General features: G+C 49.7%; 1 protein-coding gene across 1 annotated transcript in view; it reads left to right on the top strand.

Annotated features, from left to right (window-relative positions):
* LOC140492481 (calmodulin-binding transcription activator 1-like) overlaps nt 1-19,894 on the top strand; it is a 164,868-nt gene that overhangs the window by 9,631 nt on the left and 135,343 nt on the right. Inside the window, exons 2-3 of the mRNA XM_072591369.1 lie at nt 15,716-15,819; nt 18,300-18,367. Coding sequence (XP_072447470.1) covers nt 15,716-15,819; nt 18,300-18,367 — 172 coding nt within the window. The remainder of the gene's footprint in view (nt 1-15,715; nt 15,820-18,299; nt 18,368-19,894) is intronic.

The following is a 19,894-nucleotide window of genomic DNA, read 5'->3' on the forward strand; positions in this document are numbered from 1 at the left end:
CGTGACTCCCCTCGGTGGGTGGGACAGGGCCCCGTGACTCCCCTCGGTGGGTGGGACAGGGCCCCGTGACTCCCCTCGGTGGGTGGGACAGGGCCCCGTGACTCCCCTCGGTGGGTGGGACAGGGCCCCGTGACTCCCCTCGGTGGGTGGGACAGGGCCCCGTGACTCCCCTCGGTGGGTGGGACAGGGCCCCGTGACTCCCCTCGGTGGGTGGGACAGGGCCCCGTGACTCCCCTCGGTGGGTGGGACAGGGCCCCGTGACTCCCCTCGGTGGGTGGGACAGGGCCCCGTGACTCCCCTCGGTGGGTGGGACAGGGCCCCGTGACTCCCCTCGGTGGGTGGGACAGGGCCCCGTGACTCCCCTCGGTGGGTGGGACAGGGCCCCGTGACTCCCCTCGGTGGGTGGGACAGGGCCCCGTGACTCCCCTCGGTGGGTGGGACAGGGCCCCGTGACTCCCCTCGGTGGGTGGGACAGGGCCCCGTGACTCCCCTCGGTGGGTGGGACAGGGCCCCGGGACTCCCCTCGGTGGGTGGGACAGGGCCCCGGGACTCCCCTCGGTGGGTGGGACAGGGCCCCGGGACTCCCCTCGGTGGGTGGGACAGGGCCCCGGGACTCCCCTCGGTGGGTGGGACAGGGCCCCGGGACTCCCCTCGGTGGGTGGGACAGGGCCCCGGGACTCCCCTCGGTGGGTGGGACAGGGCCCCGGGACTCCCCTCGGTGGGTGGGACAGGGCCCCGGGACTCCCCTCGGTGGGTGGGACAGGGCCCCGGGACTCCCCTCGGTGGGTGGGACAGGGCCCCGGGACTCCCCTCGGTGGGTGGGACAGGGCCCCGGGACTCCCCTCGGTGGGTGGGACAGGGCCCCGTGACTCCCCTCGGTGGGTGGGACAGGGCCCCGTGACTCCCCTCGGTGGGTGGGACAGGGCCCCGGGACTCCCCTCGGTGGGTGGGACAGGGCCCCGGGACTCCCCTCGGTGGGTGGGACAGGGCCCCGGGACTCCCCTCGGTGGGTGGGACAGGGCCCCGGGACTCCCCTCGGTGGGTGGGACAGGGCCCCGGGACTCCCCCCGGTGGGTGGGACAGGGCCCCGGGACTCCCCCCGGTGGGTGGGACAGGGCCCCGGGACTCCCCTCGGTGGGTGGGACAGGGCCCCGTGACTCCCCTCGGTGGGTGGGACAGGGCCCCGGGACTCCCCTCGGTGGGTGGGACAGGGCCCCGTGACTCCCCTCGGTGGGTGGGACAGGGCCCCGTGACTCCCCTCGGTGGGTGGGACAGGGCCCCGTGACTCCCCTCGGTGGGTGGGACAGGGCCCCGTGACTCCCCTCGGTGGGTGGGACAGGGCCCCGTGACTCCCCTCGGTGGGTGGGACAGGGCCCCGTGACTCCCCTCGGTGGGTGGGACAGGGCCCCGTGACTCCCCTCGGTGGGTGACTCCCCTCAGCTCCATCCTAACCCCCCTGTCTTGATTAATAAAGACAAGTGTCCACTGTGCCTTCCTGAACCACCTTAGCCCCCTGTGCTGCTGCCTACGAGGATCTTTGGATGTGCACAGCAAGATCCCGCTGATCCTCTGTACATCTGAGGCTCCTCACATTGATGGATTTGATTGATTTAATGTCACATTCTCCAAAGTACAGTGAAACACTTTGGTTATGAGCAGTACAGGCAGATCGTTAGCCAGGATATATCGATGGGGGAGACTTAGACAGAGACATGCAGGTTACATTGCACAGGGTGTGCACTAGGCGAGAGCATCGTTAACAGGGTCAGTATTACTTGAGGCTAGAGATTCCATTCATCAGTCTAATAACGACTGGCAAGAAGCTGTTCCTGAACCTGCAGATACGTGTGTTCAGGCTTCTGTATCTTCTACCTGATGGAAGAGGTTACAAGTATGCGATGGATCCTTTGGCAGCCTTTCCACGGTAGTGAGCTGTGTACGTGGAGTCCATAGATGGAAAGTTGGTTTCCATCTGGGTGTGGGTGTGTGCACCACCTTCTGCAGTTTCTTCCAGTCCTGGGCAGAGCAACTGCTGGACCAGGCTGTTATACACCCAGGCAGTATGCTTTCAGGAGTGCATCTGGAGAAGTTGGTGAGGGTCCTGACGGACATGTCACATTTCCTGAGGTACCTGAGGAAGAAGAGGCTGCGTTGTGTCTTCTTGACCATCACAATCAATGTGGGAAATCCAGGGCAGATGATCAGTTATCGTCACTCTGAGGAAGCTGACACTGTCCACCCTCTCATCCCCCCCCCCCGTTCCGTTGATGTCGATGTGTGCTCCCTGCATCACCTCATGCTGTTGAGGATTTCCTTCCATTTGTGACTGATCAGCCTGTCAGACCAGGGTCTCTATAGCGGCCTGTAGGAGTGAGCTTTCCTCCTCAGTACTGACCAGGTCCCCCACCTTTCCTGTCACAGACTGACCATAGCTCTGAGACGTCATGTCTCGATTATGAATGTACACCACCTGACTCCTCTGTGTTCTCGTTTCTTGGTTAATGCAGGAACGTACAGAACTGGCCTTTGCCTTCTCATGTGATAATCACATGGATATTTGCATCGGTAATTCTGGGAAACGTTAGTACTCCAGTTGGTCCCACTGCCTGACTGGCTGAGCTTACTACACGGCTCTCACTTCACTCTCACATTCCAGATCAAAAGCCTTTTCCAGAGTGGGAATCCAAATACTCCACCCAACACACTGGCTCAATGGTTAGCACTGCTGTCTCTCAGCGCCAAGGACCCGGGTTCGAATCCACCCTCCGGGAACGGGCAATCTCCATGGAGACACACTCAGACATTTTCCTCCGGGTGCTCCAGTTTCCTTCCACTGTCCAAAGATGTGCAGGTTACCGTGGATTTACTAAGGGGATTAGATGGATCAGGAAGGCGGGTTAGACCTGGGTAGGATGCATACCGGAGGGTCAGTGTGAACTTGATGGGCTGAATGGCCTGCTACGACACTGTAGGTTTTCTGTGACACTTGGTGCATCATGGAGGGAGCACCATGTTGTCAGAGGGTCAGTGGGTCAGTGCTGAGGGAGTGCCGCACTGTCGGAGGGTCAGTGCTGAGGGAGCGGGCACTGTCGGAGGGTCAGTGCTGAGGGAGTGCCGCACTGTCGGAGGGTCAGTGGTGAGGGAGCGGGCACTGTCGGAGGGTCAGTGCTGAGGGAGTGCCGCACTGTCGGAGGGTCAGTGCTGAGGGAGCGGGCACTGTCGGAGGGTCAGTGCTGAGAGAGCGGGCACTGTCGGAGGGTCAGTGCTGAGGGAGTGCCGCGCTGCCGGAGGGTCAGTGGTGAGGGAGCGGGCACTGTCGGATGGTCAGTGCTGAGGGAGTGCCGCACTGTCGGAAGTTCGGTGCTGAGGGAGTGCCGCACTGTCGGAGGGTCAGTGCTGAGGGAGTGCCGCACTGTCGGAGGGTCAGTGCTGAGGGAGTGGGCAGTGTCGGAGGGTCAGTGCTGAGGGAGTGGGCAGTGTCAGAGGGTCAGTGCTGATGGAGTGGGCACTGTCGGAGGGTCAGTGCTGAGGGAGTGCCGCACTGTCGGAGGGTCAGTGCTGAGGGAGTGCCGCACTGTCGGAGGGTCAGTGCTGAGGGAGTGTCGCACTGTCGGAGGGTCAGTGCTGAGGGAGTGGGCACTGTCAGAGGGTCAGTGCTGAGGGAGTGCCGCACTGTCGGAGGGTCAGTGCTGAGGGAGTGCCGCACTGTCGGAGGGTCAGTGCTGAGGGAGTGCCGCACTGTCGGAGGGTCAGTGCTGAGGGAGTGGGCAGTGTCGGAGGGTCAGTGCTGAGGGAGTGGGCAGTGTCAGAGGGTCAGTGCTGATGGAGTGGGCACTGTCGGAGGGTCAGTGCTGAGGGAGTGCCGCACTGTCGGAGGGTCAGTGCTGAGGGAGTGCCGCACTGTCGGAGGGTCAGTGCTGAGGGAGTGTCGCACTGTCGGAGGGTCAGTGCTGAGGGAGTGGGCACTGTCGGAGGGTCAGTGCTGAGGGAGTGCTGCACTGTCGGAGGGTCAGTGCTGAGGGAGTGGGCACTGTCGGAGGGTCAGTGCTGAGGGAGTGCTGCACTGTCGGGGGGTCAGTGCTGAGGGAGTGGGCACTGTCGGAGGGTCAGTGCTGAGGGAGTGGGCACTGTCGGAGGGTCAGTGCTGAGGGAGTGCCGCACTGTCGGAGGGTCAGTGCTGAGGGAGTGCCGCACTGTCGGAGGGTCAGTGCTGAGGGAGTGCCGCACTGTCGGAGGGTCAGCGCTGAGGGAGTGCCGCACTGTCTGAAGGTCAGTGCTGAGGGAGTGGGCACTGTCGGAGGGTCAGTGCTGAGGGAGTGGGCACTGTCTGAAGGTCAGTGCTGAGGGAGTGGGCACTGTCGGAGGGTCAGTGCTGAGGGAGTGCCGCACTGTCGGAGGGTCAGTGCTGAGGGAGTGCCGCACTGTCGGAGGGTCAGTGCTGAGGGAGTGCTGCACCTCCAGGGCGACCCCTGTATCTGCCGAATTGTTTTCTGCGGTTTACCATGGGTTGGGACATATTACAGTGACCTTTTGGGAACCAGGGACCGGGGGCCATCTGGATAATATGTTTCCCATTGGTATGAATGGGTTCGCTCCTGTCCCTCACACCTACTGATGGACTCTCAGCCTCAGCCTTGAGTGAATTTGATTTGGCTTCGCCTTTGTTTTTAATAAGGGACCTTTCGTTTTCAAACAGTGTTCTCCCCGCGCTCCCCGCTCCCCGCTCCCCACGCCCCAATTCTGGATTCTCCTGGTAAAGGAAGCATTCTCTCCATATCTTGTACACCCCAAATGACTTGCCTCTAACTGTTCTCAGCTTCAGCTCTCTGCCTCTATCTCCCTAACCTCTCCTCATTAATAGGGATTAGTCTGGGAAACCTTCCCTGAAGAGGTTTGGACACATTTACAGTGAGGAGACCAACACAGTCCCCAGTGTTCCTGATGTGGTCTCCCCTGTGCTGTGTCTAACTGAAGGATACCCTCCCTGCTTTCCTATCTTGTTCCCCTCCTGATAATGTCCTGTCTGCTTTCCTCACTCCCTGCTGTCCCTATGTTGGAACCTTTTGAGATTCACGCACGAGGACACCCAGATCCCCCTGCATCCTCGCACCGTTTAGATAATTTACCTTGTTTTTGTTCCTCCTGCCCAGTGAGCAGTCTTGCGTTTCCTCATCTGATACTCCATTTGCTATACCTTTTCTCTCTCTCGCACGTGGTGCCTGTGGTGTATGCTGCTTACTTGTGGCATTGTGAATCAACCCAGGATCATCTTGATGATGTGTCCTAATCCTGGGAGTGATGACTGGATGAATGAGCTCTCTCCCAGGCCTGCCTCAGACAGAGTCACCATGTTTGCACCAGTTAGTTAGTCTTCCAGTTCACATCGGGCTTGTTTGTGTCCTGGTTACTGAGCGCACTGGGCTGGTGGGTAACTCTGAGTTGCTGGGATCGATGAGCTGGACAGCAGAGGTTTGGGTCAGGCCTGTGATCAGCAAATAGCTGAGTCTGAAGATGACAGCAGAGGATTTCCACAGTTGTCCAGCTAAACAGGGATGGAGGTGGTGCTACGCTTGGCGGCGGGGGGCGGGGGTGGGGGGGGGGGGGGGAGGGGTGACCCTGGTGGTGTTGATGACTGAGGGGAGGTGGAAATGGACTCTCCCCTCAGGGGCTGATGGGATAGTGAATGGTCTGGCCCATCCTGGAGACAGACAGAGTTTAGGGAGGGCCCGAAGAGAAAACGTGCAGCCTTCCTGATGGACCATGGGAGTAAACTGTGGCAGTACTGGATTGGATAAAGATAGAGAGTGGGATAGGCACTACAGCAGCAGAATGGCCTCTGGTTGGCTCCGTTTGCTTTGAAAGTTCCCGAGGATCCTGATGGGGTTCCAGCTTGAATGAACAGTTATCTCGACATGAAACGTTAGCTTGCTTTATCTCCATGGAGGCTGTGATCTCCAGCATTTGTGGTTTTCATCCTAAATCTTGAATCTGCCTGCATTTCGATGGCCTCCCTTTGTTAGGCTAGCCTTGGGGATAGTGGGGAGCATCCCTGCTTCCTTAGTCAGTATCACTCCAACACAGTTAGCTGTCATGTTCCCCTAGGTCATAGCAGTGACGACACTTTCTAGGCTTAGTGCGTTATGTGCCTGTGTAATTCCAGCTGGCCAGAGAGACACATTAGGGGGTGGTGAAAAATTTCAGCATTCTGCTGTGCACAGGGACCAGGGTGTCCTTATGGATCAATCACAGTCTGCAGGTACAACAGGTCATTAATGTGGCAAATAGAATATTGTCCTTCTTTGCTGGAGGGATGGGGTTTAAAGACAGGGAGGTTATGCTGCAGGTGTACAGGGAGCTGGTGAGGTCACACCTGGTGTCCTGTCTATGGGTTTTAGAATTAGAATCTCTACAGCATGGAAACAGGCCCTTCAGCCCAACAAGTCCACACTGACCCTCTGAAGAGTAACCCACCAGCCCCAGTCCCCTACCCTATATTTACCCCTGACTAATGCACCTAATCTAACATTCCTAAACACTATGGGGAAACTTAGCATGGCCAACCCACCCTGACCTGCACATCTTTGGACTGTGGGAGGAAACCGGAGCACCCGGAGGAAACCCACGCAGACACGGGGAGAATGTACAAACTCCACACAGTCAGTCACCCGAGGTTAGAATCGAACCTGGGTGTCTGGCGCTGTGTGGCAGCAGTGTGAGCCACCGTGCCACCCCTTTTGGTCTCCTTACTTGAGAAAGGATATAATGGCACCCGAGGGGGTGCAGAGGAGGTTCACTGGGTTGATTCCGGAGTTGAGGGGGTTGGGTTATGAGGAGAGATTGAGTTGACTGGGATTATAGACATTGGAATTGAGAAGAATTGGGGGGGGGGGGGGGGGGGGGGAGCAATTGTAGACAAACATCGAAACCGATGAAGGGAATAGATAAGACGGAAGCAGGCAGGCTGTTTCTGCTGGCGGGAGGGGAGGGAGTGAAACTCAAACGTTGGGTACAGGGCCTCAAACTAAGGGGGGGGGGAGCAGATTTCAGACTGAGCTGAGGAGGAACTCCTTCCCCAAGAGGGTTGGGAATCTGTGGAATTCCCTGCCCCAGGGAAGCAGCTGAGGCTTCATTGTTGAATGTTTTTAAGATAAAGAGAGATGTTTGAACAGTGAAGGAATGAAGGGTTATGGTGCGAGGGCGGGTAGGTGGAGCGAGGTCTACGATCTTATTGAATGGGGGGGGGGGGGGGGGCAGGCTCGAGGGGTCAGACGGCCTAGTCCTGCTGAGAGCCCTGAGGTTTCTGATATGTGCGCAGATGCTCTTCAGAGAAGTGTGTATGATCAGGTATCCGGGGAGGTTCCTGGAGCTGGGAGCACTGGGGAATAGCCTGTCTCTGTCAGCACACAGCCTTGGTTAATGGCCTGCTTGCCTTGCAGAAACCCTCTTTGTGTACCCCCCTCTTTGTGTACCCCCCTCTTTGTGTACCCCCCTCTTTGTGTACCCTCAGTCAGCAATGTCACTTCTCAGGGCTGGCAGCCAGCTTACTAAGACCTTGGGAGCACCTTCCCACGTAGGGATGAGGGGCAAGTCAGCACACTCTTTATAACACACTGCTGCCTGGTGTTTATCTAGTCACCATAGAGACCCTTTCCCTGTGAAAGGGATCTTAGTCTCTGAGCTTGGGTTGCACGATGGTCTGTGAACCTGATATCTCAGTGCAGGCGAACCCTGCAGGGGCTTCAAAACCAGTGTACAGATCATTACACAGCTTAACATTCAGTTCACAGGGCAGAGCCATGCACTGTATAGCTGGATTAACACCGATATACACACGTCACAGTTAAATCTACACACGGGATTTACACAGATATACACGTGTCACAGTTAAATCTACACACGGGATTTACACAGATATACACGTGTCACAGTTAAATCTACACACGGGATTTACACAGATATACACGTGTCACAGGGAAATATACACACTGGATTTACACAGATATACACGTGTCACAGTTAAATCTACACACGGGATTTACACAGATATACACAGGGCACAGTTAAATCTACACACGGGATTTACACAGATATACAGGTGTCACAGTTAAATCTACACATGGGATTTACACAGATATACACGTGTCACAGTTAAATCTACACACGGGATTTACACAGATATACACGTGTCACAGTTAAATCTACACACGGGATTTACACAGATATACACACGTCACAGTTAAATCTACACACTGGATTTACACAGATATACACGTGTCACAGTTAAATCTACACACGGGATTTACACAGATATACACAGGGCACAGTTAAATCTACACACTGGATTTACACAGATATACACGTGTCACAGTTAAATCTACACACGGGATTTACACAGATATACACGTGTCACAGTTAAATCTACACACTGGATTTACACAGATATACACGTGTCACAGTTAAATCTACACACGGGATTTACACAGATATACACGTGTCACAGTTAAATCTACACACTGGATTTACACAGATATACACGTGTCACAGTTAAATCTACACACGGGATTTACACAGATATACACAGGGCACAGTTAAATCTACACACTGGATTTACACAGATATACACGTGTCACAGTTAAATCTACACACGTGATTTACACAGATATACACGTGTCACAGTTAAATCTACACACGGGATTTACACAGATATACACACGTCACAGTTAAATCTACAGACGGGATTTACACAGATATACACGTGTCACAGTTAAATCTACACACGGGATTTACACAGATATACACGTGTCACAGTTAAATCTACACACTGGATTTACACAGATATACACGCGTCACAGTTAAATCTACACACGGGATTTACACAGATATACACGTGTCACAGTTAAATCTACACACGGGATTTACACAGATATACACAGGGCACAGTTAAATCTTCACATGGGATTTACACAGATATACACGTGTCACAGTTAAATCTTCACATGGGATTTACACAGATATACTCGTGTCACAGTTAAATCTACACACGGGATTTACACAGATATACACGTGTCACAGTTAAATCTACACACGGGATTTACACAGATATACACGTGTCACAGTTAAATCTACAGACGGGATTTACACAGATATACACACGTCACAGTTAAATCTACACACAGGATTTACACAGATATACACGTGTCACAGTTAAATCTACACACAGGATTTACACAGATATACACGTGTCACAGTTAAATCTACACACGGGATTTACACAGATTTATAAAAGGCACAGTTACATCTACACACGGGATTTACACAGACATACACACGTCACAGTTAAATCTTCACACGGGATTTACACAGATATACACGTGTCACAGTTAAATATACACACGGATTTACACAGATATACACGTGTTACAGTTAAATCTACCCATGGGATTTACACAGATATACACACGCCACAGTTAAATCTACACACGGGATTTACACAGATATACACGTGTCACAGTTAAATCTACACAAGGGATTTACACAGATATACACGTGTTACAGTTAAATCTACACACGGGATTTACACAGATATACACACGCCACAGTTAAATCTACACACGGAATTTACACAGATATACACGTGTTACAGTTAAATCTTCACATGGGATTTACACAGATATACACGTGTTACAGTTAAATCTACCCATGGGATTTACACAGATATACACGTGTCACAGTTAAATCTACACACGGGATTTACACAGATATACACATGTCACAGTTAAATCTACACACGTGATTTACACAGATATGCACGTGTTCCAGTTTAATCTACACATGGGATTTACACAGATATACACACGTCACAGTTAAATCTACACATGGGATTTACAGATGCACAAGTGTCACAGTTAAAACTACACACGGGATTTACACAGATATACACGTGTTCCAGTTAAATCTACACATGGGATTTACACAGATATACACGTGTCACAGTTAAATCTACACTCGGGATTTACACAGATACACAAGTATCACAGTTAAATCTACACACGGGATTTACACAGATATACACACGTCACAGTTAAATCTACACACTGGATTTACACAGATATACGCGTGTCACAGTTAAATCTACACACGGGATTTACACAGATATACACGCGTCACAGTTAAATCTACACACGGGATTTACACAGATATACACGCGTCACAGTTAAATCTACACACGGGATTTACACAGATATACACGTGTCACAGTTAAATCTACACATGGGATTTACACAGATATACACACGTCACAGTTAAATCTACACACGGGATTTACACAGATATACACGTGTCACAGTTAAATCTACACACGCGATTTACACAGATTTACACAAGTGTCACAGTTAAATCTACACATGGGATTTACACAGATATACACACGTCACAGTTAAATCTACACACGGGATTTACACAGATATACACGCGTCACAGTTAAATCTACACACTGAATTTACACAGATACACACGTGTCACAGTTAAATCTACATACGGGATTTACACAGATATACACGTGTCACAGTTAAATCTGTACACGGGATTTACACAGATATACACGTGTCACAGTTAAATGTACACACGGGATTTACACAGATATACACGTGTCACAGTTAAATCTACACACTGGATTTACACAGATATACACACGTCACAGTTAAATGTACACCTGGGATTTACACAGATATACACGTGTTACAGTTAAATCTACACATGGGATTTACACAGATATACACACGTCACAGTTAAATCTACACATGGGATTTACACAGATATACACGTGTCACAGTTAAATCTACACCTGGGATTTACACAGATATACATGTGTCACAGTGAAATATACACACGGGATTAACACAGATATACACGTGTCACAGTTAAATCTACACCTGGGATTTATACAGATATACACGTGTCACAGGGAAATATACACACGGGATTAACACAGATATACACGTGTCACAGTTAAATCTACACACGGGATTTACACAGATATACACACGTCACAGTTAAATCTACACTCGGGATTTACACAGATATACACACGTCACAGTTAAATCTGCACACAGGATTTATACAGACATACACACGTCGCAGTTAAATCCACACACGGGATTTACACAGATATACACGTGTCACAGTTAAATCTACACATGGGATTTACACAGATATACACACGGCACAGTTAAATCTACACACTGGATTTACACAGATATACACGTGTCACAGTTAAATCTACACACGGGATTTACACAGATATACACGTGTCACAGTTAAATCTACCCATGGGATTTACACAGATATACACACGTCACAGTTAAATCTACACACAGGATTTACACAGATATACACGTGTCACAGTTAAATCTACACACGGGATTTACACAGAGAGACACGTGTCACAGTTAAATCTACACACGGGATTTACACAGATATACACGTGTCACAGTTAAATCTACACACGGGATTTACACAGATATACACGTGTTACAGTTAAATCTACCCATGGGATTTACACAGATATACACGTGTCACAGTTAAATCTACACACGGGATTTACACAGATATACACGTGTTCCAGTTAAATCTACACACAGGATTTACACAGATATACACACGTCGCAGTTAAATCTACACACGGGATTTGCACAGATATACACGTATTCCAAGTAAATCTACACATGGGATTTACACAGATATACACATGTCACAGTTAAATCTACACACGGGATTTACACAGATATACACGTGTCACAGTTAAATATACACATGGGATTTACATAGATATACACGTGTCACAGTTAAATCTACAGACGGGATTTACACAGATATGCACACGTCACAGTTAAATCTACACACAGGATTTACACAGATATACACACGTCGCAGTTAAATCTACACACGGGATTTACACAGATATACACGTGTTCCAGTTAAATCTACACACAGGATTTACACAGATATACACACGTCACAGTTAAATCTACCCATGGGATTTACACAGATATACACGTGTTACAGTTAAATCTACCCATGGGATTTACACAGATATACACGTGTCACAGTTAAATCTACCCATGGGATTTACACAGATATACACGTGTCACAGTTAAATCTACCCATGGGATTTACACAGATATACACGTGTCACAGTTAAATCTACCCATGGGATTTACACAGAGAGACACGTGTCACAGTTAAATCTACACACAGGATTTACACAGAGAGACACGTGTCACAGTTAAATCTACACACGGGATTTACACAGATATACACGTGTCACAGTTAAATCTACACACGGGATTTACACAGATATACACGTGTTACAGTTAAATCTACCCATGGGATTTACACAGATATACACACGTCACAGTTAAATCTACACACGGGATTTACACAGATATACACGTGTTCCAGTTAAATCTACACACAGGATTTACACAGATATACACACGTCGCAGTTAAATCTACACACGGGATTTGCACAGATATACACGTATTCCAAGTAAATCTACACATGGGATTTACACAGATATACACATGTCACAGTTAAATCTACACACGGGATTTACACAGATATACACGTGTCACAGTTAAATATACACATGGGATTTACATAGATATACACGTGTCACAGTTAAATCTACAGACGGGATTTACACAGATATGCACACGTCACAGTTAAATCTACACACAGGATTTACACAGATATACACACGTCGCAGTTAAATCTACACACGGGATTTACACAGATATACACGTGTTCCAGTTAAATCTACACACAGGATTTACACAGATATACACACGTCGCTGTTAAATCTACACATGGGATTTACACAGATATACACGTGTTCCAGTTAAATCTACACACAGGATTTACACAGATATACACACGTCACAGTTAAATCTACACACGGGATTTACACAGATATACACGTGTTCCAAGTAAATCTACACATGGGATTTACACAGATATACACATGTCACAGTTAAATCTACACACGGGATTTACTCAGATATACACGTGTCACAGTTAAATCTACACACGGGATTTACACAGATAGACACGTGTTCCAGTTAAATCTACACACAGGATTTACACAGATATACACACGTCGCAGTTAAATCTACACACGGGATTTACACAGATATACACATGTTCCAGTTAAATCTACACATGGGATTTACACAGATATACACATGTCACAGTTAAATCTACACATGGGATTTACACAGATATACACACGGCACAGTTAAATCTACCCACGGGATTTACACAGATATACACGTGTAACAGTTAAATCTACACACGGGATTTACACAGATATACACACGGCACAGTTAAATCTACACACTGGATTTACACAGACATACACACGTCACAGTTAAATCTACACATGAGATTTACACAGATATACACGTGTCACAGTTAAATCTACACTCAGGATTTACACAGATATACACACGTCACAGTTAAATCTACACTCGGGATTTACACAGATATACACACGTCACAGTTAAATCTACCCATGGGATTTACACAGATATACACGTGTCACAGTTAAATCTACACACGGGATTTACACAGATATACACATGTCACAGTTAAATCTACCCATGGGATTTACACAGATATACACACGTCACAGTTAAATCTACCCATGGGATTTACACAGATATACACGTGTCACAGTTAAATCTACACACGGGATTTACACAGATATACACATGTCACAGTTAAATCTACCCATGGGATTTACACAGATATACACGTGTCACAGTTAAATCTACCCATGGGATTTACACAGATATACACGTGTCACAGTTAAATCTACCCATGGGATTTACACAGATATACACGTGTCACAGTTAAATCTACCCATGGGATTTACACAGATATACACGTGTCACAGTTAAATCTACACACGGGATTTACACAGATATACACGTGTCACAGTTAAATCTACCCATGGGATTTACACAGATATACACGTGTCACAGTTAAATCTACCCATGGGATTTACACAGATATACACGTGTCACAGTTAAATCTACACACGGGATTTACACAGATATACACACGTCACAGTTAAATCTACACACGGGATTTACACAGATATACACACGTCACAGTTAAATCTACACACGGGATTTACACAGATATACACACGTCACAGTTAAATCTACACACGGGATTTACACAGATATACACACGTCACAGTTAAATCTACACACGGGATTTACACAGATATACACGTGTCACAGTTAAATCTACACACGGGATTTACACAGATATACACGTGTCACAGTTAAATCTACACACGGGATTTACACAGATATACACGTGTCACAGTTAAATCTACACACTGGATTTACACAGATATACACGTGTCACAGTTAAATCTACACACGGGATTTACACAGAGAGACACACACGTCAGGGATGTGCAAACTCCACACCGACAGTCTCCCAAGGGTGCCCTTGAACCCAGCTCCCATGGTGTGGGGAGGCAGCAGTGCTAACCCCTGAGCCACTGTCCCCAGGGACAATTGGATACAACGTAGGGAGCGTTTGCTTCATACAGGGCCCCGGTCAGACCGCATTGGTTAGGATTGTCTCTCCGAACTGGTCTCCTTACTTAAGGAAGCATGTAAATCTCTTGGAAGCAATCCGGAGATGGTTTCCCAGACCAATTCCTGGAGTTGGCATGTTGTCTTATCGAGAGGGTTGAACCACCTGGGCTGGGCTCTGCTGGAGGTTCGAAGGATTTGAGGTGATTGATGGGACCATACCAGATCTGGAGGGGTCCTGACCGTGCGGGTATGTAGAGGAAGATCCCATGTGGGCGGCACGGTGGCACAGTGGTTAGCACTGCTGCCTCACAGCGCCAGAGACCCGGGTTCAATTCCCGTCTCAGGCGACTCTCTGTGTGGAGTTTGCACGTTCTCCCCGTGTCTGCGTGGGTTTCCTCCGGGTTCTCCGGTTTCCTCCCACAGTCCAACAATGTTCAGGGCAGGTGAATTGGCCATGCTAAATTGCCCCGTAGTGTTAGGTAAGAGGTAGATGTAGGGGTATGGGTGGGTGGCGGGTCACTGTGGACTTGTTGGGCCGAAGGGCCTGATTCCACACTGTAATGTAATCTAATGTAATCTAATCTAAAATCTAAATCACTCTGTGGGAGAATCAAGAACGAGGGGAAGGCCCCCCCCATTTCAGACAGAGGTGGGGAAACTCTTTACTCCCCCCCCCCCCCCCCCCAAGGGGCCGGGCCTGTTTGGAATTCTCTCCCTGAGAGATGGTGGGGCAGGACCCTCGGAATATTTTAAAGGCAGTGGGGAGAGAGGGTGAGGGGTTCTCAAGGGGGCAGTGTGAGGGTGGAGGTGATCAGACCAGCTGGGGGTGGGAGAGGGGGTAGGATCGATGGGCCGAGTGGCATATCAGACATAGGTTTGCCTGTTCCATTGTTTTTAAACACGTTAGTGGCTGGAGTCTGTTCTCCTTGACCTGGGTATAGAGAGTGAAACATGGAGACAACAAATCCTCCTTTTTTCCTGAAGAAGCAATAAGTTGTGTGAAGAGACAGGATGGTGTTTGACCTCGGACCACTGTCCCACATGGTATCGCAGCCCAACATCTCCCTCGGGCACTGACTGGAGTTCCCTTCTCTTTCAGAAAATAATAACCACATCAAGGTGTTTCTACCTCACAAGCTGATGGACTGTTTACCGAAGTGTGCAGCCCTCCCTAAAGAGAGACAGCGATGGAACACAAACGAGGTGAGTTTGTGACCTGTATCAGAAACTCCGATTGTGAAACCCTCAGGCCTCCAAGCTGCTGGGTTCTCCCTCAGCCTCCAACCTCCCTCCCTCTGTCTGTCTCCAAACACTCTCAATAAATCCTCTCTGTCCCTCCTTTCCTCCCTGTCTCTCTCCCCTCCTCCATCCCTCTCTATTCCTCTCTCCCCCACCCTAGCCCTCTCTTTCTCCCCCATCCCTCCCTCCTTCCTCTCTCCCTCCCTCTTTCCCATCCCCATCTCTCTCCTCTCTCCCCCTCCCTCCCCCTCCATACATTCTCAGCAATCTCCTCCAACTCCTCAACCCCCTGAGATTGCTGTGCCCTTTCATATTGCCCTCTTGCTGACCTCCTGTTGAAGCATTAATCAGTTCTGTCCCCATTAAAACTCAACTCCCTCATCAGGAACGGCACCACTTCAGATTAAACTCTCACTGTTGTTGAAGCATTTGGCATTTAGAGATGTACAGCACGGAAGCAGTCCCTTCAGCCCAACCCGTCCATGTCGACCAGATATCCCAACCCAATCTAGTCCCACCTGCCAGCACCCGGCCCATATCCCTCCAAACCCTTCCTATTCATATACCCATCCAAATGCCTTTTAAATGTTGTAATTGTACCAGCCTCCACCACTTCCTCTGACAGCTCATTCCATACACACACTACTCTGAGGGAAAATGGTGCCCCTTAGGTCTCTTTTATATCTTTCCCCTCTCACCCTAAACCTATACCCTCCAGTTCTGGACTCTCCGACCCCCAGGAAAAGACCTTGTCTGTTTGCCCCATCGGTGCCCCTCGTTTCCTGAACTCATTGTTTCCCCACCTCTCACCTAACCCAGCCAGCCACATTCCAACGTGCTGCTCTGCTCTCACTGTAAAACTGACGCAACATCCTTCGGATTTCCTGTATTTGGGTTTCTCTGACCTCCCCCCCCCCAGTCAATTGGAACGTCAGCGTGTCTGTTTAGTAACACCCTGAACAACTATCAGATTTAAACCAACATATAACATCTCAAAATATTCCAGTCCCAATCACTAAACCTTGTGGGGAAACAATGCCGTTAGTCAGAGTGTGCAGTGTGTAATTCCAGACCATCACTTGGTTTATAAAACCTTTCACAGTCACCTCAATTATCCCAATACTGTTCACACCTTTTGTGTTTTGAACTAGGCAGGAGATGGAAAATTGATGATGTTGTAACATCCTTTTCTGTAATTCTGGGTCAGACTGCCAAACTTAATGCAGTCCCTTCAAAAACAAATCAGACCAAGTGTGGGATCTCAGGGACTCTGGAACAGAGTGCATCCCAAAATTCCAGGCAGCAGTAGATCTGAGTGTCCAAAGTTCAAACAGTAAGGGGTCACCCTCATGAGGTTTCTAAAACCATGGCGTGGGGGGGGATACAGTTAAGGTGAAAGGCAGTATCTCTTCCCTTTGGGTGGGGGATTTCAAGGGTGGGGGCATAGTCTTAAGGTGAGAGGAGAAAGATTTTTTAAAAATTACCAGGGGCAACTTTTTCACCCAAAGAATGGTTTGTGTGTGGAGTGAACATCCAGAGGGAGTGGTGGATGCGGATACAGTTACAACATTTGGATAAGTACGTGGACAGGAAAAGATTGGAGGGACATGGGCAGGTGGGACAGGTTTAGTTTGGGATGATGGTCAGCACGGACTGGATGGACCAAAGGGTCTGTTTCTGTGCTGGATGACTCTAGAACAGTAATATATTGTAAAAGGGAGTCTCACAGCACGGAACAGGGACCTCTGTGCACATCTGTGCCCATGAACTGACTGGAAACCTGGAATCATACCCCACTCCACCCCAACCCACCCCAACCCAATTACAATGGTGCAGTTACAATGGCTGGTACCATTGCAACATTTAAAAGGCATTTGGATGGGTCTATGAATAGGAAGGGTTTGGAGGGATATGGGCCGGGTGCTGGCAGGTGGGACTAGATTGGGTTGGGATATCTGGTCGGTTAGGACGGGATGGACCGAAGGGTCTGTTTCCATGCTGTACATCTCTATGACTCTGTGACACACACAAGAGCAGATATAAAACCCATTATTTGACACTGTCTGCTAAGTATTCCAAACAGTATCATAAGTAAAGATTCAAGCTTTCACCCTCAATCGCGACCCGTTGAGGGTGAGGTTGGGGAAGTGAAGGACAGTGCTGTGTGCTACAGCCATAACCTGCTGGAAGTTAATGTCTGTCACCTTCAGGTCAGCACAGCCTGGGATCTGATGATCAGGTATGCCCCGTCTGGTGGGCATTTCGGAGGTGGGCAGGAGGTCCTGAGTGCCTGCATTTATCAGCTGCTTTAGGAATGCCAGGGGACAGTGTGTTTGTACTGAACGTGAACAGAGAAAGGAAATGTCGACTCTGTTGTCTGTCTGGGTGGTGCTGTCAAAAGCACAGGGTGCCTGACTGACTGCACTGTGAATTTTCACTTTCAGGAGATAGCGTCTTACTTGACAGCGTTTGAGAAACACGACGAGTGGCTTTCTGGTGCCCCACGGACTAGGTGAGCTCTTTCACCATCTGAGTAACACGAGACACGGAGAGACACGGAGAGATTCTGATTCTTTATCCAGCTTTCTGGAGCTCTCTGCAGAGGAGGAGATGTAATCAGTGTTTTTAACACAGTAAAATATAATACTTACACCTCTCAGTTACATGACCTTCCCTCTCAGAAGGCCAGAAGTGGGGATTTTCGATGATAACTGCACAATGTTCAGCACCATTCACCCAGCTGCTCAGATCCTGAAGCAGTCCATGTTCAAATGTAGTCAGACCTGGACAATATCCAGGCTTGGACTGATAAATAGGTAAAAACAAGGGCTGCAGATGCTGGAAACCAGAGTCTAGATCAGAGTGGTGCTGGAAAAGCACAGCAGGTCAGGCAGCATCCGAGAAGCAGGAAAATCGACGTTTCGGGCAAAAACCCTTCATCAGGAACAGAGGCTGAAACGTCAATTTTCCTGCTTCTCGGATGCTGCCTGACCTGCTGTGCTTTTCCAGCACCACTCTGATCTAGACTTGGGCTGATAAATGACAAGGAACATTCACGCCACATAAACCCCAGGCTGTGACCATCTCCTACAGGAGACAATCTCACCACCGCCCCCTTGACATTCCATGGTGTTCCCATCACTGAATCCCCCACTATCAACATCCTGGGGGTTACCATTGACCAGAAACTCAACTGGACTCCCCACATCAACTCAGTGTCTACAGGAGCAGGGCAGAGGCTGGGAATCCTGCAGCGAGTAACTCCCCTCCTGACTCCCCCCCAAAGCCTGTCCCACCATCTACAAGGCACAAGTCAGGAGGGGGAGGGAATACTCCCCACTTGCCCCTGGATGGGGGCAGCTCCAACAACACTCAAGAAGCTCGACACCATCCAGGGACAAAGCAGCCCCCGCTTGATTGGCCCCACACCCACAAACACCCCCTCCCTCCCTTACCCACCGACCCTCAGTAACAGCAGTGTGTACCAGCTACAAGATGCACTGCAGAAACTCACCAAAGATCCTCAGGCAGCACCTTCCAAACCCACGGCCACTTCCATCTAGAAGGACAAGGGGCAGCAGGTACATGGGAACCCCACCCCCTGCAAGTTCCCCTCCGAGCCCCTCACCATCCCGACTTGGGAATATATCACCGTTCCCTCAGTGTGGCTGGATCGGAATCCTGGGATTCCCTCCCTCAGGGACATTGTGGGTCTACCCTCCAGCACATGGACTGCAGCGGGTCAAGAAGGAAGCTCACCCCCACCTTCTCAAGGGGCAACTAAGGACGGGGCAATAAGTACTGGGCCCAGCCAGAGATGCCCTCACCCCAAAAAATAAATTTAAAAATTTACAACTAATACAGCCGGAGGCTATCTGACACACGAGCCAAGAATACGGGTCATCCGCTAGGCCAACGTACATTACCTATTTCCCTGGGCAGTGTGTGTGTGTTGTTACTCAGTATCACTGGGCAGTGTGTGTGTTGTTACTCAGTGTCACTGGGCAGTGTGTGTGTTGTTACTCAGTGTCAGTGGGCA

The sequence above is a fragment of the Chiloscyllium punctatum genome, chromosome 21 (genome assembly GCF_047496795.1).
Source record: "Chiloscyllium punctatum isolate Juve2018m chromosome 21, sChiPun1.3, whole genome shotgun sequence".
NCBI lineage: Eukaryota > Metazoa > Chordata > Chondrichthyes > Orectolobiformes > Hemiscylliidae > Chiloscyllium > Chiloscyllium punctatum.